This window comes from Taudactylus pleione, unplaced genomic scaffold, assembly GCF_031769625.1.
Source record: "Taudactylus pleione unplaced genomic scaffold, aTauple2 ptg000487l, whole genome shotgun sequence".
NCBI lineage: Eukaryota > Metazoa > Chordata > Amphibia > Anura > Myobatrachidae > Taudactylus > Taudactylus pleione.
In genome coordinates this window covers 4,417,407-4,434,835 of record NW_028284889.1, presented here as the reverse complement: position 1 = coordinate 4,434,835, position 17,429 = coordinate 4,417,407, and the positions used below count along the sequence as shown (strand labels likewise).

The window sequence follows — 17,429 nt, the reverse complement described above, 5'->3', positions numbered from 1 at the left end:
TTCAACAAGCTGACATCCAAGGCAGCCTCGTTAATATAGGTAGCTGAATACCTTAGGTTGCCCACAAGATTCAACTGCTCCCTGGTCGCATCCGAAGACAAGGACCCTTTCAGAGTGTTTGCCGAACATTCCATAGCCCGAGCCACCCAGCAGATAGCCATGGCTGGTCTGCACGCGGCACCTGAAAGGGAATAAATGGATTTCAGGCAAACCTCCACCGTCCTATCTGTAGTATCCTTCAGGGACAACATAAAAGGCATAGGGAGTGTTGCGCTTTTAACCAAGTACGTTACATGGGAATCCACCGCCGATGAGGTTTCCCATTTATTAAAATAGTTAGACAAAGAAAATATAGCCGCGGTCGCCTTTATGTCCTTGAATTATGCATGTTTGGACTTAAGTGCTGGAGGTCGTCCTCCTCTATGACCAAGGCTGCCCGGACAGCTTGCATCAGACCAGAAAATATATAATTTTGATTTGGACTCTACCTAGGACTCAGGGCCTGATTCAGACCTGCTCGCTAAGGCGCGATTGCTCACTCTGAGCGATTTTCGCCCATCTGCGCATGCGTATAATTCGCAGTGCACTTGCGCAAGCCATTCGTTGCGATCTGCTTTTGGTATCTCGTAAGCCACTTTCAGGTCGCTGCTTGGAGTGACAAATAGTGCCGTTTGTGGGTGGTAGCAGTGGAAGGTGCATGTGAACGGGGGAGTGGTGTTGCGAATGCAGGCGTGTCCGCCGCCAAAACAGCGTTTAAAGGGCGTGCATAATTAGCAAAGTATCGTCATTGTACACGTCACCTGCATGTATTTCAGCCCGCACTGATCGCAGTGCTTGCGGCAGGTTAAGGCAACCCCAAGGGCAGCGAGCAGCTCGGAAGGCTCACGATGGTCCCGATTAATCATACATTTCCCGGAGATGACGTGTGTTGCGAGTGGCAAGGGGGCGTCTTCAGACACTTGCGAGCGCACTTTGCCGTAGCTCACTAACATACAGTGGGTGTGCTTACGTGACGCAGTGCGAGCCCTTAATTTACATATTCGGCCCTTTTCTGCAAGCGAGCGATCGCATCTTGCGAGCGGATCTGAGTCAGGCTCTCAGAGTCAGATTCATCCGGGAGCACCCCATCATCAAATGACATAGCGTCATCATCATACAGAGTGGATGGAGACAACAGCAAAAATCTTTTAGCCGGCTACTTTGGCAAATCTCCCGCTGCCGCACCTCAGCCACAATCTGGTACGCAGTGGGAATCGTATTAACCCACGGAGGAGATAACACCTGCATGGGTGCAGCCGGCTGAAGCAGGCCCTGAGAGGGCATAAGCTGCTGCTGCGTAATCCCTAGCGGGGAAAACACAGGAGGGACAGCTAAATGTCCTGCAATGGCCGTAAGTGCTTGTGCAAAGCACGCCCAAGGGGGCTCCTGTGGAGTGGCTGAGACCGCATAGGGACCTAGAGGAGCATAACACCTCAAACATAATCCCAGAAGGACCACCGCTGTACACTTTTTACATAACAGCCGGACGGGAGCCAAATTCGGCATATTACTCTCACTACCAGACATGGTGAAGAGGATACCAATATACTGTATGTGACCCACCACACAGAGAAGTGAGAAAAAAGACACAGGGAATGTAAAATGGCTGACAGATATAGAAAGTGAAACTCAGACAGACAGACATAAAGTCACATACAATGCAGAATAACAATACCTGCACTTAATAGCACCACCAATCAACTACGCAGACTTAGCGTCTGGTAGGATCTAGTGCTACATACAATGACCACTTTCAGGAGGAGTGGTAAGTAGGGGGACCCAGGCTCTGTACCGCCTGTGTGATCTCTGACTCAGCCAGGAGAAAATGACCACCGGAGACCTCTGAGGGCGCAGATACGGAGGAGACCGCAGAGGAAAGGCGCGCTGTGCAGCGGGGAGGAGCCAGCTGTTGAACAGGGAAGGCAGCCTCCCCATGCCAACGTTTAACCCCCGGACGCTGGAGCATATCCGTAACGCTGCAGCGCGCTGTCCCCTGGACTGTTCGCACTTGAAAACAGAGCTAGTTTAAAAATAATAAACTCTTCAGGGGAGGTCAATCAGCTCCCCCACGTAGCAGTGACCCGACTTCAGCCGGGCACCCAACGAAACTGAGGTGCCTCTGGCCCGGGGGGAGGGGTATAGAGGGAGACCCAAGTGCATCCTGGGAGAAAAATTTACTGCGTAAGGTGCCCGGATGACTCTGCATCACCTATACTTCAAGCAGTGGCGTAACTAGGGCAGAGCCGCCAGGGCACGTGCCCTGGGACACGGTACCAGCCCGTCCTAGATAGCCGGTGTAGTGCCGACTGCAATGAGTGTGGTCAGTGCTACACATTTACACAGGACCAGCGCTAGGCTTCCCTGCGCCCAGCACCGGTCCTGTGCTGTACAGCCGAGCCCCTTCCCTCGCCTTGAGCGATTACCCAATTGCGCCAGGCGGAGGGTGGGAGGCGGGCTCAGGCTGGTGTATTTGCACACACATCGCCGCCAGCGATGGGGACCACTACTGGGGGAACTGCATGGGGGGGGACTGCTACTGGGGGCACTATACAATGGGCACTGCATAAGGGAGGTCACTACTGAGGGCACAAGGGACACTGCACTGGGGGACCACTACTGGGGGCACTGGATAGGGGGGACCACTACTGGGGCACTGCATAGGGGGATCTAATACTGGGGGCACTATATATGGGGTTTACTACTGGGGGCACAAGGGACACTGCACTGGGGGGATCACTACTGGGGGCATTGGATAGGGGGGACCACAACTGGGGGCCTGCATAAGGGAGATCACTACTAGGGACACTGTATAAGGGGCCCTACTGGGGGCCTGCATAGGAGGGACCACTACTGGGGACATTGCATACTGGGGGTACTGTATAAGGGGCACTACTGGAGGCCTGCATAAGAGGGGGCACTACTGGGGGCCTGCATAAAAGGGGGACCACTACTGGGGGCACTGCACAGGGGGGACTGTATATGGGGCACAGCATTAAGGTGCATATGGAATGGAAAGGAATGTTCAGAGTGATGAGAAAGGGGTGTGTCATGTTGACACGCCCCATTTTTAAGTGACCACGCCCATTTTTGGCACGTGCGCACATTGGGTGGGTGGGGGGGGGTCCTCCGTTTTTAAATTTGCCCTGGACTCCAAATACCACAGTTACGCCACTGACCCCAAAGTCACCCTGTGGACCCTGAAGTAGAAAAGTATACAGTAATTTATAGAAAATTGTGATAGTGACATTGGAATTTCACAAACAACGAAAAAATGGGCTCAATGCAGAAGTTTAAAACCCTCAGAGAAGGGGTTAGCAAGGGCTCCCATAATTCTCATAATCCAATACTAGTTAGGTAAATAGATAGGATCACAAATTGCTACAAGGATTTTAGAGCTGAGAAAAAAAACAGATTAGTACATTTATGAAATGAAAGCATGCCTACAAAACAATTTTTACTTTACACATATTTATTACATAGGTACCATATTTTTTTACTGATGTACTATAGAAGTATGGATAGCTTTTAACTACTCTCTGACCTTTGCTATTTCAAGATAATGTCTGTTTTTTGTATAAGCATAAATGAAACATAGCCCAACTATGAGGCATTACATAATCTAATTACCTTGCTATCATTCTTCAGTAAATATCGAATATCCTGTAAATTCATTGTCCTTTCCTCAGGTATGGCCTGAATGCCTGACATTACGATGGAATCATATGGCTTATAAAGTCTGGGGTCAACACATAAATAATGGCCTGAACACACAGCGTCTACAATAGTATTGCCATCCAATCCATTCCATGGAATTGAGTCTGTAAAAAACAATACACTATAATATATATTTAAAGAATACACACATAATGGCCCTGATTTAGGAGAAAATAAGAAAAGGATCAAAAAGAACAATTTGCTCCTGAACAAACCACATTCCAATGCAAGGGACACACATACATTATTTTGCATGCAGATAAAATACTACCTTCTTTTGCATAAAGTGAACAAAACTGAGCAGCTGAAATTTAAAATTAAGCTGGGGCACACCCCTAGCTTCTACGTTTTATTGAAACCTAATAACAAATGTGTATTTCACAAGCACAACAAACAGTTATGGTGCATACACAAGGTCAGATTTTTCTTCAGATCTGAACGATAACGATTTTAAAAATCGTTCAATCGTTCATATCTGAAGGAAAATCTGACATGCCTGAACGATGGATGATGAACGATGTGTGTTCCTGTTTGTCAGATAACGATATCTGACATCTGATGTGTTTGCAGTCAGACTTGGACAATTCCATTAATTTTAATGCAGTCTAAAATCGTTCAAATCGTTCATCTGACAAATCTGACCGTGTGTATGCTCCATTACAAGTATGGATGTATGTCTGACATAACATGCTACTGGTTCTGAGTGCTGACCTGTATTCATCTTGCAATGTGTATGCTTCCCATATTAGCATTGTATACACATTGAATAAACATTGTGACTATCCTTAATGTCTGGGACTCCATGGAGAGTCTAACAAACTCCCTAAGGCCAATGGTGAGAAGAAAAGGAGGATGTGTGCTTCAAGAAAATGGCAACTACCCTCTAGCACACTGATAGTTACAGGAGTCTGTGTAACGAAGTATGTGTGATGAATTACAGGTGATTAATGCTCAAGGAAGTGTGCAGACTTACTGGAGATGTGTGTCACATTACAGGCATTTCTGTTGCATTATAGGGAACGTGTGCTTCTGTGCCCAAAAATCTGTGCTGCATGAGCTTAATGAAAGGAGATTGAGGGGTCATTTAATATGTTATACACATATATATATATATATATATATATATATATATATATATATATATATATATATATATTTATTAGAGATGTGCAGGCTCAGTTTGGTTAGGATTTTCCCGCCAAATGTGGGGTCTCAGAAAGAGGCAAAATTACTTCATTCATAGACAAACATAGTCTTTCATGGACTACAGTTTATGAAAGATCATGTTTGTCCATCAAAGATGATGTTTTGCCTCTTTCTGAGACACAAAATTTGGCGGGAAAAATCAGAATTTGGCGAGAAACTCCAAATTAAGCTGAGCCTGCACATCTCTGGCCATCTATGCAGGCTCTTTCTGTAACTACTGCAGATTTTTTTTACAGTAACAACTGGATTTGAAAACATCTGCACTCATCCCTATTATGAAATTATTATGCAGCTATAAATATCTACAGAACCAGTCAATTCTTCTGGGTCATAGAAGAAATGAAGAGGTGGTACTCCATTAGCCAATGTCCTTACATGCTGTAAATATCTTTACTTCAATCCGGATAAGCCAGAACACCAACTGGCCCCTGACCTTAAGTGCATCTCTAGTGAATTGAAAGTAAGGAATCAAAGATTCCAGTAATTAAACTTTTTTAAGGTGCATAAACAAACATGAAAAATAGGAATAGCCAATTTAGCCCAATCTCCTAAACTAGCAAATTAAAATATCATGTAAATTGGAAATGTGTTCCAAGCAGAAGTACAGTCTGGATAAATAACTATTGAAGTGTGTATCATATCAACAGTGTTTGATAACACAGAAAAAGTATTGAATATACCTATCAACTAATATACAAGAGAACATAAACTACTGAAAGCCAAAACATATTTAAGATAACAAGCAACTTGATGACGAGCAACTATATATCAAGGAGTATAACTATATATACAAAAAATATATATCATTACAGGTTGAGTCTCCCATATCCAAATATTCTGAAATACGGAATATTCCGAAATACAGATTTTTTTTTTTAGCATGACTGAGATAATGAAACCTTTGCTTTTTGATGGTTCAATGTACACAAACTTTGTTTAAAGCACAAAATTATTGAAAATATTGTATAAAATTCCCTGCAGGCTGTGTGTATAAGGTGTATATAAAACATAAAAGCATTTTGTGTTTAGAATTGGGTCCCATTCCCAAGATATTTCATTATGGTATGCAATGATTCCAAAATACAGAATATTCCGATATCCAAAAATACCCCTGGTTCCAAGCATTTTGGATATGGGAGACTCTCCCTGTATATGGTGTATAGATGATAAAATTAAAAATCAGCAAAAGTTAAAAATAAAAAAAAAGTCAAATAATGAAAACAAAGCATCTTCAGTGCACCCTTCATAGGAAAATACCCAGATGTATTGGTTAATTGAGTCCTTTTGGGCATACCATGTTCAGATATCATTCCGTAGAAGTAATTTTGCTCTATCACCACCTCGCTTAGATAGTGTTACCCAGTCGATTAGCATGCATCTGAATGATGCCAAATGATATTTCATCTGCAAAGTGTCTTAAAACATGTATGATCCAAGATGCCCATATTGATTTTTTTTGAGGGGACAAGGGTGGTAGCTTTCAAATGTGGATAAAGTATTGTGATCTGTATCATTCCTATACAGTCTATACCCAAAGACCTGTTCAGTGGTAAATATGGTTATATCAAGAAAATTGATCTCTTTTTCTATCATACTCCATAGTAAACTGAATTGGTGAGTCAAGCTTATTGAGGCATTTCAGCATTCCCAAAAGCAATTCCTGAGACCACGACCACAACAAAAATACATCAAACTATCTCCAAATTGAGGAAAATATGTTTTCTCTCATAATAATCCATATAAAGGTTAGCATATGCATGAGCAACATTGCTACCCATTGCGGAACCTGCAATTAGTACATATTATTGCTTACCAACCTTTAATTACATGTCAGAACCATTTCCAATAGAAACAACAAAAGTAAAAAATATGAGATATGGTAAGAACTTACCCTTGTTATCTCTATTTCTACGAAGTCCATAGGGTTCCACAGGATACCTTGGGGGTATAGGTGTGACGTCAGTCGCAGGGCACCAAAGAGTTAAGCTTTCAGCCTCCCAGGATGCACTAGGTCCCCCTCCTATACCCCGCCCCCGGGCCAAGGCACCTCAGTTAGTTACCAAGCCATAGGCCGGAGGAGGAGAAGGAAGAGAGAGAACAAAGATCTGGACACATACAAGAATCACATTCTCACCAGAGGGAGACGGAAAACCGGTGACCAGAGCAAAGCCCATCTGCAGCACAGGTGCGACAGGGCGGGAGTCCTGTGGAACCCTATGGACTTCGTAGAAATAGAGATAACAAGGGTAAGTTCTTACCATATCTCATATTTTCTACTTCAGGGTCCATAGGGTATCCACAGGATACCTTGGGGATGTCCCAAAGCAGTATCCTTTAAGGGTGGGGACGCTCCTGTGCAGAAAGGAGAATCCGCCGCCCGAAGGAAGCATCCTGAGAGGCGAAGGTGTCAAACCAGTAATACCTCACGAAGGTATGGACAGAAGACCACGTAGCAGCCTTGCAGATCTGAACTGCCGAGGCACCACGTCGAGCTGCCCACGAAGGACCCACAGACCTAGTGGAATGAGCCTTCAGAGAAGGAGGGACCGGTAGGCCTTCATGAAGATAAGCTTCAGAAATAGCCATACGGATCCAGGCTGCCAAAGTTTGCTTTGAAGCAGGCCAACCCTTTTTACAGAAGCCATAGAGGACAACAAAGCGTCCGACTTCCTAAACAAAGAAGTGCGGTCAACATAAGTCCTTAAGGCCCGCACAACATCCAAAGAGGCCTCACCCACGGAAAGACCCGGTGAGTTAAAGGCCGGAACAACTATTTCCTCGTTAACATGAAACTGGGAAACAACTTTGGGAAGAAACTTGGGCCGAGTGCGGAGCACTGCCCTGTTCCCATGAAAAACCAAGAAAGGGGGTCTACAAGAAAGAGCCCCTAACTCAGAAACACGTCTGGCTGAAGCAACGGCCAGAAGGAAAACAGTCTTAGCTGTTAGCCATTTAATATCCACTGAGCCCAGTGGTTCAAACGGCGGTCCTTGGAGAGCCCTCAGGACCACAGCCAAATCCCAAGGCGCCACAGGTGGAACAAAGGGCGGCTGAATACGGAGAACACCTTGCATAAAGGTGCGCACATCCGGGATTGTAGCAATCCTACGGTGAAACCAGACAGATAGGGCCGAAACCTGTACCTTCAAAGAAGCAAGGCGAAGCCCATGATCTAGTCCCGCTTGCAGGAAGGCGAGAATCCGAGACAGACGAAACTCCCGCGGTGCATAACCTCTCGGTCGACACCACTGGAAGAACATATGCCACACGCGATGGTATATCCTCGCGGAAGACGGTTTCCGAGCTCGTAACATGGTACGCACCACAGAGCTGGAAAACCCCCAGGACCTCAGCATGGCCGTCTCAACAGCCACGCCGCCAAAGACAGCCGAGTCAGGTCCGGGTGAAGACAAGGACCCTGAGACAGAAGGTCCGGTCGTAGCGGCAACCGCAGAGGACTGTCCACGGACAGACCCTGAAGGTCTGAGAACCAGTGCCGTCTGGGCCACGCGGGAGCTATCAACAGGAGCGTCCCTCCTTCCTGTTTGAATTTCCGGATTACCCGTGGAAGAAGGGAGACCGGAGGGAACAGGTATGCGAACCTGAACGTCCACCGGACGGACAGAGCATCCACCAGAGACGCCCCTTCGTCTCTTGTGCGAGACCCGTACACCGGCAACTTGTTGTTGTGCCGGGACGCCATGAGGTCGATTTCTGGAAGACCCCACCTGTCCACCAGTAGTTGAAAAACGTCCGGGTGCAGGGACCATTCCCCTGGATGAACGTCCTGGCGACTTAGAAAGTCTGCCTCCCAATTTAGCACTCCCGGGATGAAGACCGCTGATATGGCCGGAAGATTGCGCTCCGCCCAAACCAGGATCCGAGAGACCTCTACGAGAGCCGCCCGACTGCGAGTTCCTCCTTGCCTGTTTATGTAGGCCACGGTGGTAGCATTGTCCGACTGGACCTGCACCGGGTGACCCTGGAGAAACCGCTGTGCCTGCAGGAGAGCATTGAAGACCGCACGGAGTTCCAAGATATTTATTGGAAGCTCCGCTTCTGTCGGTGTCCACCTGCCCTGGAACAAGTGTGGACCCAAAACTGCTCCCCAGCCCCGAAGACTGGCGTCCGTTGTCAACAGGACCCAATTTGGAACCCAGAACGGACGTCCCTTGTTGAGGTGGGTCGTCTTTAACTACCACGCAAGGGACAGGCGAACCTCCGGGGTGTTTATCCTCCGAGACGGGATTAGAGTGGACTTCTGCCAGTTGATTAGCCAGCCGTGCCATTGCAGCAGTGCAATGGTCAGGTCCAAGTGGTGTAACAGGAGCTCTGGAGATCCTGCCACCAATAACAGGTCGTCCAAGTACGGCAACATGCGGACTCCTTGCAGCCGCAGAGAAGCCGCCATGACCGCCATAGCGTCCTGTAAGTTCAATGACACCATGTAGTCCCCAGGTTCCAGCGCCAGAATGATGGACCGTAGGGTCTCCATCCGAAACTTCGGGACCCGCAAAGACTTGTTGAGTGCTTTGAGGTTGAGAATCGGACGATATGACCCATTGGGTTTCTGTACCAAAAAAAGATTTGAATAGAAACCCTGGCCCCTCTGGGAGAATGGAACAGGCACTATAACTCCAGCCTGGAGCATAGTGTGCAATACCTTCCGCAGCTCCGTAGCCTTGTTCCGGTCTGATGGTAGACCCATGGTGAAGAATCGAGCCGGGGGTCTGTGCCGGAAGGAGAGGGCGTACCCGTGAGAGACCACCTCCAGAACCCAAGTGTCTGTCGTAGTGAACGACCAACACCGGGAGAACTGCAGCAGGCGGCCTCCCACCCTGGGATCCCCCAAGGGGAGACCCGGACCGTCAGGCCGCAGGCTTGTCATCTGGCTTGGGGGCCGGACGTCTGGTACTCCATGCCTGTTTCCGGGGCTTGACCGATTTCTTAGGGCCAGCCTGTCGAGGAAACGACTGTGGTTTGGGCCTGCCCTGGGCCCTAGATGACCGAAAGGACGATGGTCCAGAACCAGAAGGAGCAGCGGCCGACGGGAGACAAGCAGATTTGGCTGCCGCCAGCGTGGCCACAATCTTATCCAGATCCGGACCGAAGAGAACTTCTCCGGTAAACGGCAACGCTTCCAGACCTTTCTTGGATCTGCGTCCGCCTTCCAGGATCGCAGCCACAAGGTGCGACGAGCAGCTACCGCTGCTGAAGAAATTCTAGACACCAGAGTACTAATGTCTAGAGCCGCCTCGTTGATGTAGGTGGCCGAATCACGGAGATTGCCAATCAACTCCGCCTGTTCGGCCGGACAGTCGGATTCAAAAGAAGCCTCTAATGAATCCGCCCAGCGCTCCATCGCTCTGGCAACCCAGCAAATGGCCATAGCCGGCCGTGCTGCCCCCCCTGCAAGGGAATAAGCAGACTTCAGGCAGATTTCTACCTTGCGGTCCGTAGCATCCTTAAGGGAGGACATGGATGGCATCGGCAATGTGGCACTACGGACAAGACGGGTCACGTGAGAATCCACCTGTGGAGGGGATTCACACTTAGCAAAATAATTATCCGCGAACGGATAAGCCACCGCCAGGCGTCTCTGCGGCTGGTATCTTTTGCCAGGTTGTTTCCACGCCTCCTCTAAATGGTCCACCAACTGACCCGAAAGAGGAAAGACTGTGGCATCGCCCTTCACATCTTTGAAAAAGGCATACTTAGATTTAGCCGCTGGGGGAACTTCGTCCTCAATCACCAAGGCTGTGCGGACCGCCCGAATAAGTCCAGGAATATATACTTTGGACTTAGCATCAGCGTCCTTAGTATGGAAAGGTTCCTGATCGTAAGGATCCAGAATCTCCCCATCATCAGACGTCCCTTCGTCATCCTCATAAGGAGCGGACAGAGACGCCACCGGCCTTTTATGAGGCCGCATCACAGACTCCCCTTGCAACACATCCGACAAGTGCTGTACAGAACTCGTCAGGGAGTTAACCCACGCTGGCTCCTGAGAACCCGGGAGCGGGGAAATAGGGAGACTGTGGGGTACCACCAATTGTCGTGGGAACCCCTGCATGGGTGACGACACCACAGACTGCTGGGACAAACCCATCGGAGTAAACGCGGGCTGCGGAGCTAACTGGCCCACTAAAGCTGTTAACGCCTGAGCGAAACAAGCCCAGGGCGGCTCCTGTACCGGTGCTGTAACCGTAATAGGCCGCGCCATGGACAAACACTGCCGGCAAAGGCCCTCCGCGCTACCCTCCCCCTCCGCTAACGGTACTTTGCACGTGGTACACTGTAGCCGGAGGGGAAAATCACTTTCAGACATGATGGCACCACGTATGTGACCTCTCTCACCAATTAAGTATTAAATAGGCGAGAGACCACCCTGCAGCACCGCACCGCAAGGGCTTTAGCAGAAAGAACAGGGACAGTAATAAAGCTGACAGTTTAGAGAAGAAAAGTTACAGGCAGCGCTAGCACAGTCACATACAATGCAGAGAAATAACAATTCCTGCACTAACAGCGCTGATCACTCAACTACACAGACACAGGGCCTGGTAGGACACAGCGCTGCATACACAGACCTGAGCCACAGCGGAGGAGAGGTATGCGGGGGGACCCAGACCACGATGCTTCCTTCCAGACTTCCAGCAGCGTTCACCATGCGTTGCAGAGAAGATGGCCGCCGAGGAGCAGAGAGAAGCTGGCCTGGGGGAGGAGCGCTGACACAGGACCAGTCAGCACAGTGCAGAGAGGGCTGTGTGCAGCGGGGGAGGCGCCGGCTGTGAGACAGGGAAGGCGCGCTCCCCTGGCATGCATTTAACCCCTGGGACGCCGCAGCGCTACCGCTCTGCTGCGGTCCGCTGTCCCAGGGGGTAGTGGAAGCGCAGGTTGGTCGCCTGGCTCCACGCTGCAGCCAGTCCCCAGGGAGCCCCCTGCCTGGGGACTTAGGACCATGTGATCAGCGGGGACCCACCGCGGAACCCCGCTGCTTACCTCTGTCCCCCTTGAATCCGGCCATGGTCCGGAACATCTGGGGTCACCGCTAGCTGTGACCCCAGACGCCCACCAGCATCCCCGGATCAGTACCGGCGTTCTGGTACCGGCGGGGTGTAGGGAAGACAGCATGGACGTCAGGACTGACTGTCCATGCTGTTCATCCAGATGTGCAGCCACAGCTGCATGAAGAAAAAGCTTCAGGGGCTCTTCTAGCCCCCACTCCAACAGGTGCACCCGACTCCGGCCGGGCACCAAACTAAACTGAGGTGCCTTGGCCCGGGGGCGGGGTATAGGAGGGGGACCTAGTGCATCCTGGGAGGCTGAAAGCTTAACTCTTTGGTGCCCTGCGACTGACGTCACACCTATACCCCCAAGGTATCCTGTGGATACCCTATGGACCCTGAAGTAGAAAAGGTGGATTACCCATATCATATAAGTATAGCCCTCCTAACCAACATGATGCCAGACTCATGTGGGATCAATGTGTACAGGGACGACATGTCCATGGTAAAAAGCATTATATAATTAGTAAGATCAGTGGGATCAATAAGATCCCCAGTATCTTTAAGATAACTAATAATGCGTTTATAAAAAGCTTTTCAAATATCTGGCCACTGGCTGTAATCGAGAATTAGGGTTTGTTGGGGACTTAATTGCACAACTTTCAGCCTATAATTTAATTCAATATCCAGCTAAGACATACTAGTATGGAGAATTGTGTAGTTTCCGGTTTTGGGCTACCTACTACAACAATGGGAACAAATCGATTTATACTATGAATCAGCCATTATATTTGGCTGTATATGGTTATGGAATTATTATTATGAATGTTTTGTTTATGTTAATCTATAGATCATTTGTAAACATAAATTGCTTTAATTTTCCACATGAGGAAAATAGAAAAAATAAAAAAACAGACTAGCCCCCATTAGGAGTATTTTGCCTAATTATAAGGCTATATATGTGGCTTTAATCTAAGTATTTGAAATGAGACTATGCAGTGTCTTTAAAATTAATTATTTGCAAAATAAAACATGTAGTTATTGTTAATTTTATACTTGTGTAACACACCCTTCAGATAAATTGTGAGGCCATGCCCACTAATAACACAGTCAGCCAAGAATCACCAGGAAGGAGAGCTTCATTTGCAGACTCAATCACGCACAGATATACAAATTTTGCATATCAAATTAATGAGTGCAGTCTCCTGGTACTTAAGACTCATTTTCAGGAGAAAAAGACGTTTGGCGCAAGCAGAGTCGCATGGTCCTGTTGGCTCACTTATGCCAGGAATCTCAAGCCGCATGGCATATTGAGGCTAGGTATATGAGGACACATCTGTAAGAGAACAGCAAGTGTAGCAATTTCAATGGTGAAAGTGCATATGGTTACTACAAAGCAGAATTATGAGTCAACAATTATAAAAGCTGTCATTGTCAATTATCATTTCTGCACAGCTAATGTTTTGAAATAAGGAGAGATCATGGACTGTGCTGGCAACCACAACTGTCCTTCACTTTTTATCTTAATTGAACCTAGTCTTGTGGTTATCTGCCAGCTCAAAGAAACTCTGTGCCTGGTATTTTCCTTTGGCATGATGATCTCTACTGGACACTGCTACCATCAAATGTGCCGCAAATATTACCACGTATGAGCAGTGATGGCAACAGCAATGACAGCTGAACTCTCAGGATACAGCTGATGCACTGAGAAACAATGTGCAAACAAAGAATTTTGACTCTAAGCACAGTTTATGAATGCAATACATGGGGGGATATAGTCAATATCCTGACAAAAGGGATAGTAAATATTGAATGTATCCCATGTATCCCAATCTAATATGTACATATTAGATAATATTACTTGTTTTATTCTACAATGAAAGAGTTAAATAAAAATATCAGGATATAGGGGGTCATTCAGACCCGGTCGTTAGCGCCGATGCGCTCGGACCGGATCGATGGCCCCCCACAGAGCATGCGCACGACAGCGCCATCGTGCGCATGCGTGAGACCCGCTACGACCTACAGCGCCGGTCGTAGCGGTCTCGATCCAAAGGGGGCGAGCTGTCGATGTTGATTGACAGCTCGCCCCGTTTGGAAGGCGGGCCAGGGGGGTGGCAGCCCAAACGGGGGCGTTCCCATGGGAACGCCTACCGTTTGGGGGCGGCCCCACTGACATCACTAGTGATGTCAGTGGAGAGCTTCCGGCTCAGACAGAGCCGAAAGCTCTCCGGGGCTTACGACAAGGGAGACCCTACCCTAGGGTCTCGTCGTAAGCCCCGATGGTCTTGACCATCGCGACCATCACCTTAGGCGGTCGTAAGGCTGTGGGTGTTAACCCACAGCCTTACCACCGCAAAGGAGGACGTCTTGAAAATTCAAGAGGTCCTCCCCTCATTCAGACCGACCGCACGCTCTGTGCGACCGGCTCTGAATGAGGTCCATAGTCCTGATATAAGGATAAGAATCCTAGAATTGAAAGAAAGGGAGAATACAATGTATAAAGTGCTATTCAGGTGGTATTGTGTATGAATCACAAGACCCCTAAACAGGTGCAGTAATTATGAAGGATGCAGATGGTGAAATATGGACCAAAAATAGAGAGATATAGGATTAAGCAATCAGGTTAAAATACGGCACCACAGCAGGAATTGCAGTAATTAGAGTAAATATATTTCATATAAGCAAAATAGCATAACATTATATCCCCATCCACAAGTGTCGGATGTTGGTGAGACCTATCCAAAGGCACGGAGTCTAACCTGCTGGGAGGTGTTCACCAGTGACCCCTCCAAGCGGGATATGGGTTTAAGCTGCACCTAGCAGGCAGGTCGTAGCCCTTTGGACAGGTATCTGACACTTGTGGGAATGGAGACAAACACAAACGATGGCCCGAGTAATATACTTCAGAAAGAAGCACTAGCTGAGTATCTGCACTGGAGAGTGACTACTCAGCCCAAAGGCTGCATCACGGCCCAAAGGCCGCATCCAGCAAAGACTACCAGCCCTCAAGGCTGCTACACTGCCCAAAGGCTGCAACTCAGCCCAAAGGCTGCATCACGGCCCAAAGGCCGCATACAGCTAAAACTACTCAGCCCAAAGGCTGCACCTCGGCCCAACGGCTGTATCTAGCCTATTACCAGTCTTCAAGGCTGTCACACAACTCCGGGACTATTTACATTCCTGCCTTCAAGACTGTGCTGAACTTGGCTCCTAGGTAATCATCCCTACCTAACATATCACTAAGATGTTTTGACGCACAAGGAAATGGCACTGGTGGATGTTCGCAGACAAGGTGTTCCTGACGCACTGTTGCACAAGGAGATGGCATTGGTGGTTGCAAGCAGGCAAGGTGTTCCTGACGCACTGTTGCACAAGGAGATGGCACTGGTGGTTACACGCAGGCAAGGTGTTTCTGACGCACTGCTGCACAAGGAGTTGGCATTGGTGGTTACACGCAGGCAAGGTGTTTCTGACGCACTGCTGCACAAGGAGTTGGCATTGGTGGTTGCACGCAGGAAAGGTGTTTCTGACGCACTGCTGTACAAGAAGATGGCACTGGTGGTTGCACGCAGGAAAGGTGTTTCTGATGCACTGCTGTACAAGAAGATGGCACTGGTGGTTGCACGCATGCAAGGTGTTTCTGACGCACTGCTGCACAAGGAGATGGCACTGGAGAGATTCGAGGATATAGCAACAAGGAACCTGGAATGAAGTGACGACAAGTAGACACGAGAAGTAACAACATTGTACAGGCAACTTCCTGTTGCCCAGAGCCCGGTTAAATAGGTAGCAATCCATTGGAGGACAGCATCAGCTGACAACAACCATGCTACCACTGGATGGAGGGTCAGTCAGGTGGTACAGACTGTCATGGCTGCGTCCATGAGGGAAACCACAGAAACCAAACCGCGGAGCAGCCACTGACGATAATCCACCTAAGGCATAATTCTCAGCGCGTCACTCGCCGCAGTACCAGACGCCTGACCGCACGAGAAGTCGGCGCAGGGGTGAGTAACGGCCGATCCTAGGCCGGAACCTGACATATTGATAGAGTAGTTTTCTAAAATTACTTAGCTTTAAAGAAATACAGAGTAAGGTAATCCTAATGTCTGACACAGAAAAAACAATAATGTTGTATACTCTATAAAGATAAGCTTTTTTCATTAATTGTTCAGCTAATCTAGCAAAAAATTGTAAATCCAATCCAATTTAACACCTGTAACCACCTAAGAACCAAGCAACATATAGATGTGTCCTTACTTTGCTGCAGTTGCGCCTTAAAGTCCCTCCCTCAGAAAGAACAGAATAAAGTCAGACAGAACAGTGAAACGTTAGACAGAGCAAAATCAGAGAACAGGAGACAGTGAGAACACAAAGTACTCCTAAACATGTTACCATCCACGCAGAAACATTCAATGCAGGCAAAAATGGGCAGTAAATGCCAAACAATCCAAACTCCACTCGGCACGAAGGAGTTTTCTGTACAACCTGACCACTGAGGAGGAAGTATACACAGAGACCAGGACCCCTTGCTAATCTCTGGAGACTGGCTGAAGCAGGCACTGGGGAAAATGGCCGCTCAGCGTCTCTGTGAAGGAGGGGAGAGGAAAAGGGTTCACCCTATGGAAGAATGCCTACTGTGAGGGGATGCACTGAGAGATGGGGGAGGAGGTAACGGGAACAGCCTACCTCCCCCTTCTGACATGGACCTCCAGGGCAAATGGCCACCTCTATAGAAGTGCCCCATTGCCTGCTGTCCTGGTGATCTAGTGGGGGTCAGGCGACCTGGACACCTGCTGTCAGCACTGGCGGTAGTCTCCTGCACCGGCGGTGACAGTTGCTACAAAGCAGCCCCCTGAAACAGTACCCGCTCCTGCGGGCACCAAACTAAAACCGGCCTCGCTGGGGTAGGGTATAAGGGAAAAGGAGCCTGGGTTGCTGGGAAATAAAAGTTAACGGTTTGGTGCCTGGACTCCTACTCACAGCCTATGCCCACTGTCTAAACCCTGTGTCCCCTATGGAGTCATGAAGAAATATTCTTAATACAGTATTCTGCTATCAGCAAAAAAAAATAGATTATTTGACCACACAATAATATATTCAGATTTGCATAATAATGCTTTTTGGCACAGACAACCTTATCCTCAACAGTGCATGGCTGACATATCAACAATACATAATTGGCAATGTGTCATAATATCACACACAGTACAAAACAGTCTTGTGAGTAGCTAGCGTGGGAAATAAACTTGATATAACTTACCTGTTAAACTTTCCTGCATGACTGCACACAGGCTGTAAAGATCAGACTTTACAGAAACAGTCTTCCCTAGAACTACTTCAGGAGATGCCCAGCAATACAACTGCTTAGGTATAGGGAACTGATTCATATCACCAAACCCCTTGCCATTTTTGCTAGAAAACAAACACAAATGTTACATTTTTCTGTGATGTTGCAGATGT

At 48.0% G+C, this 17,429-nt stretch overlaps 1 protein-coding gene across 3 annotated transcripts in view; it reads right to left on the bottom strand.

The window, feature by feature from the left end:
• TEX14 (testis expressed 14, intercellular bridge forming factor) overlaps nt 1-17,429 on the bottom strand; it is a 377,640-nt gene that overhangs the window by 224,535 nt on the left and 135,676 nt on the right. For all 3 annotated transcript variants that reach the window (XM_088449540.1, XM_088449541.1, XM_088449542.1), the window contains 2 exons: nt 17,230-17,381; nt 3,667-3,857 (listed from right to left, as the gene is read on the bottom strand). In XM_088449540.1, coding sequence (XP_088305666.1) covers nt 3,667-3,857; nt 17,230-17,381 — 343 coding nt within the window. The remainder of the gene's footprint in view (nt 1-3,666; nt 3,858-17,229; nt 17,382-17,429) is intronic.